Source organism: Zerene cesonia, chromosome 3, assembly GCF_012273895.1.
Source record: "Zerene cesonia ecotype Mississippi chromosome 3, Zerene_cesonia_1.1, whole genome shotgun sequence".
NCBI classification, from domain to species: domain Eukaryota; kingdom Metazoa; phylum Arthropoda; class Insecta; order Lepidoptera; family Pieridae; genus Zerene; species Zerene cesonia.
The window spans coordinates 8,188,234-8,191,293 of NC_052104.1; the positions used below are offsets into that span (position 1 = coordinate 8,188,234).

The following is a 3,060-nucleotide window of genomic DNA, read 5'->3' on the forward strand; positions in this document are numbered from 1 at the left end:
ATCTATTTTTCATACCACTAAACGATAAGAGTAAGGCAGAACAGCGTTTGCCGGGTGCAGCTAGTGAAATATAAAAATCTAGCTTGAAATTTTTCTCTTAAAAACCCTTCTAATAATATTGACATTGCAACATTAACTATGCAGTAATCAATGTAACTCCACAAAAATTTCAAGTAATTTTTTTTTCTAGCATATGTTTTAAAATATAATATATTTGTATAATTTCTAGGTAGCAGATGGTCAAAGAGATCTCATACAAGTGCACTCATTGAAGAAGAGACAGTTCATTGGAAATACTAGTATGGATGCTCAGCTATCAATCATCATGGCAAACCAGGCCCAAGTGGCTCTGGGTGATGTTGTGTTGGACCCATTTGTTGGCTCTGGTTCTTTATTAGTTGCCGCTGCACACTTTGGAGGTGTTTTTTTTATACAAACTTTAATGTCATACTTTAAACAAATAGTTTAATTTAATGACATACTTTAAACAATATCAGAATTGTACTGAAAAACTGAAAAACTGAAATCTGAAGCAAAACTCTGTCTACTCAGAGATTAGGAAGAGCTTTCTGTGTACTAGACTTTGAAATAACTGCCATAAAAAAGGTGTTGATTTCAATGAATGTTTTATACAACGCAGCTTGGACCTTTTTTGACATCCCTTTAATAGCAATTGTGAGCCAAGCCGATTATAGTGTATCATTAACATTATTAAAAAAATTTTTCAAAACCAATTAGTGATACTTTTTAAAAATAGAAAAAAAACTTACTTTTAGTTACACTTTTTATTGACTTGATAGAAAGAACTTTGAAAAGTTCTCTATTATTTGATTTTTGTTTAAATGAATTGCAATTATTTGTGTCGTGTCGCAAGCATAATAAATCTATATTATTAAATATTAGAAACTCTATCACATACATATAAATAAATGAATTTATAATATCTATGAAAAATATACTCTTTCCAGGTTATGTATGGGGCTCAGATATTGACTTCATGATGTTACATGCCAGAACAAGACCGACTAGAGTTGGACAAAAGGTAACAATGTATGTATTATGTTGGGTTTTTGGTGAAAAGAAGTGGCTAGTGTTGAATATTTGTCCTTAAAAATGAAAATACTAGGAATTCTATTTGTTAGTTTTTTTTTATTTACGACATGGTGCGGTGTGGCATTTAACCGCGATCTTAAGTTATAAATATGGTTGATGCAAAAACTGTTGCTTGTGAAAAAAAAAAATAAAACAACTAAACCTGTATAAAACGCTTTTCGAGCAATCGATCAATATAGCCTCATAATCATAAAAGAAGTTGTAATGAGGCATGGAGGCCCTGAATAAGACCATACAGACAGATTTTTTTATTTGTGATTTTAAATGTTAAATAAAATACATACTTATAATTTAATATAATGTTTAGGTGCGCCACAAAGAAGAAAGTATAAAAGGGAACATGAATCAATATGGTATTCAATCGCGATACTTAGATGTTGTAGTCAGCGACTTTTCTTTACCTATGTGGAGAGATGACCTAAAATTCGATGCTATACTAACTGATCGTGAGTATTCATTTCACTTCACCATAATTTTTTACTGCGATTTAGATGACCGAGTATATTCTTATCTACAGAAGGCCTGTGTTCCTGAAGCAGCAACATATGAGCTGATGATGATGATAATTGTTGTTATCTTAGGTTTTCAATTTTCATACCATATTAAACATAATTTTGGTTTAAACAGCTCCATATGGTGTCCGAGAGCCCACAGAAAAAATCGGAATAGAAAGAGACAACTATTCGTTGTTAGAAGAGCATTTAGATAATCACATACCTTCCAAGGTCGAATATGGCTTACCCCACATATACAGTGATTTGTTGAATTTCGCTGCGAAACATTTGAGGATTGGCCGGCGGCTGGTATGTTGGTATCCTTTAGTAAGGTAAATCTGTTGTTTTATTTCAATCGTCATACTTTTCAAAACTTTTTTCAATTAAGTTTATGTAATTTTTGTTTTTAATCTGTAATATTGCTTGCACTGTGCACATTCCCTAACTTTATATATAAACCAATTCTTTTAACTAATTCAGAAGGAGAGTAAAACCATTTTTTCATTATTTAAGCTGATGCGTCTTTTAACTATTTGAAATAATAGTAATGCCTATGAATATTCCTGAATGGCAGTGCAATCTATTTTCAAAAAAAGAACAAAAATAATGTATTCAGATTATTAAACAAATTATTTTTTTCATACAGAAAGTGTTAACTAACACTTTTCATCCTCATTTCTACAACTACCTTCATAATTCAATAATTTCTAACGTCTCATTATTTTACTCATGTCTTATCCTGTTGTTTATCTCAGAGACGAGTATCGCGAAGATCATTTACCCTCGCATCCATGTCTAGAACTGGTCGGTAACTCGCAGCAGGTGTTGTCCAAACTGACAGCGAGGAGATTGCTCACCTATCAGAAGATCAGTGACGAAATACCTAACATGCCGCACGATCCTAACGCTGGAGCGCATAATTTCAGGTGATTATAGTTCATTATTATGGTGTGTTTCTTTAATTCTAGGATGTATTTCTGTATTATATATGGTATTTTATTCAAAATGGTATATGGATATGTCCCCCGTAAAAAAACCGTTACATTATTATGACGAACGAAACAGTAGAAAATTATTGTTAATTTCAGAGATAAATACTTCGCTGTCGGCGAAATATCAAGGCGGGAGAAGAAAGAGAGACGTGCGGAAGAAATAGCCAACAGCGCTCTCTATATCAAAGCAAAACAAGAGAAGAGTTCAAATAATTAAAATATTTCTTAATAAAATTGGCATTTTCTTTACATTTTTATATACCTACTAGCTGCGCCCCGCGGTTTCACCCGCGTAAGTTCCTATTCCGTAGAAATATCGGCATAAAAAGTTGCCTATATGTTATTCTAGTTGTTCAGCCGTCTACGTAACAAATTTCATTACAATCGGTCAGTAGTCTTTGCGTGAATGAGCAACAAACACACACACACATCCTTACAAACTTTCGCATTTATAATATTAT

At 32.5% G+C, this 3,060-nt stretch overlaps 1 protein-coding gene across 1 annotated transcript in view; it reads left to right on the forward strand.

Moving 5' to 3' along the window:
• LOC119838925 (tRNA (guanine(10)-N2)-methyltransferase homolog) overlaps positions 1–2,833 on the forward strand; it is a 4,906-nt gene extending 2,073 nt beyond the window's left edge. Inside the window, exons 4-9 of the mRNA XM_038365071.1 lie at positions 230–419; positions 969–1,042; positions 1,421–1,559; positions 1,741–1,939; positions 2,363–2,533; positions 2,696–2,833. Coding sequence (XP_038220999.1) covers positions 230–419; positions 969–1,042; positions 1,421–1,559; positions 1,741–1,939; positions 2,363–2,533; positions 2,696–2,816 — 894 coding nt within the window. The 3' untranslated portion in view covers positions 2,817–2,833. The remainder of the gene's footprint in view (positions 1–229; positions 420–968; positions 1,043–1,420; positions 1,560–1,740; positions 1,940–2,362; positions 2,534–2,695) is intronic.
• Positions 2,834–3,060: the final 227 nt, after the last annotated feature.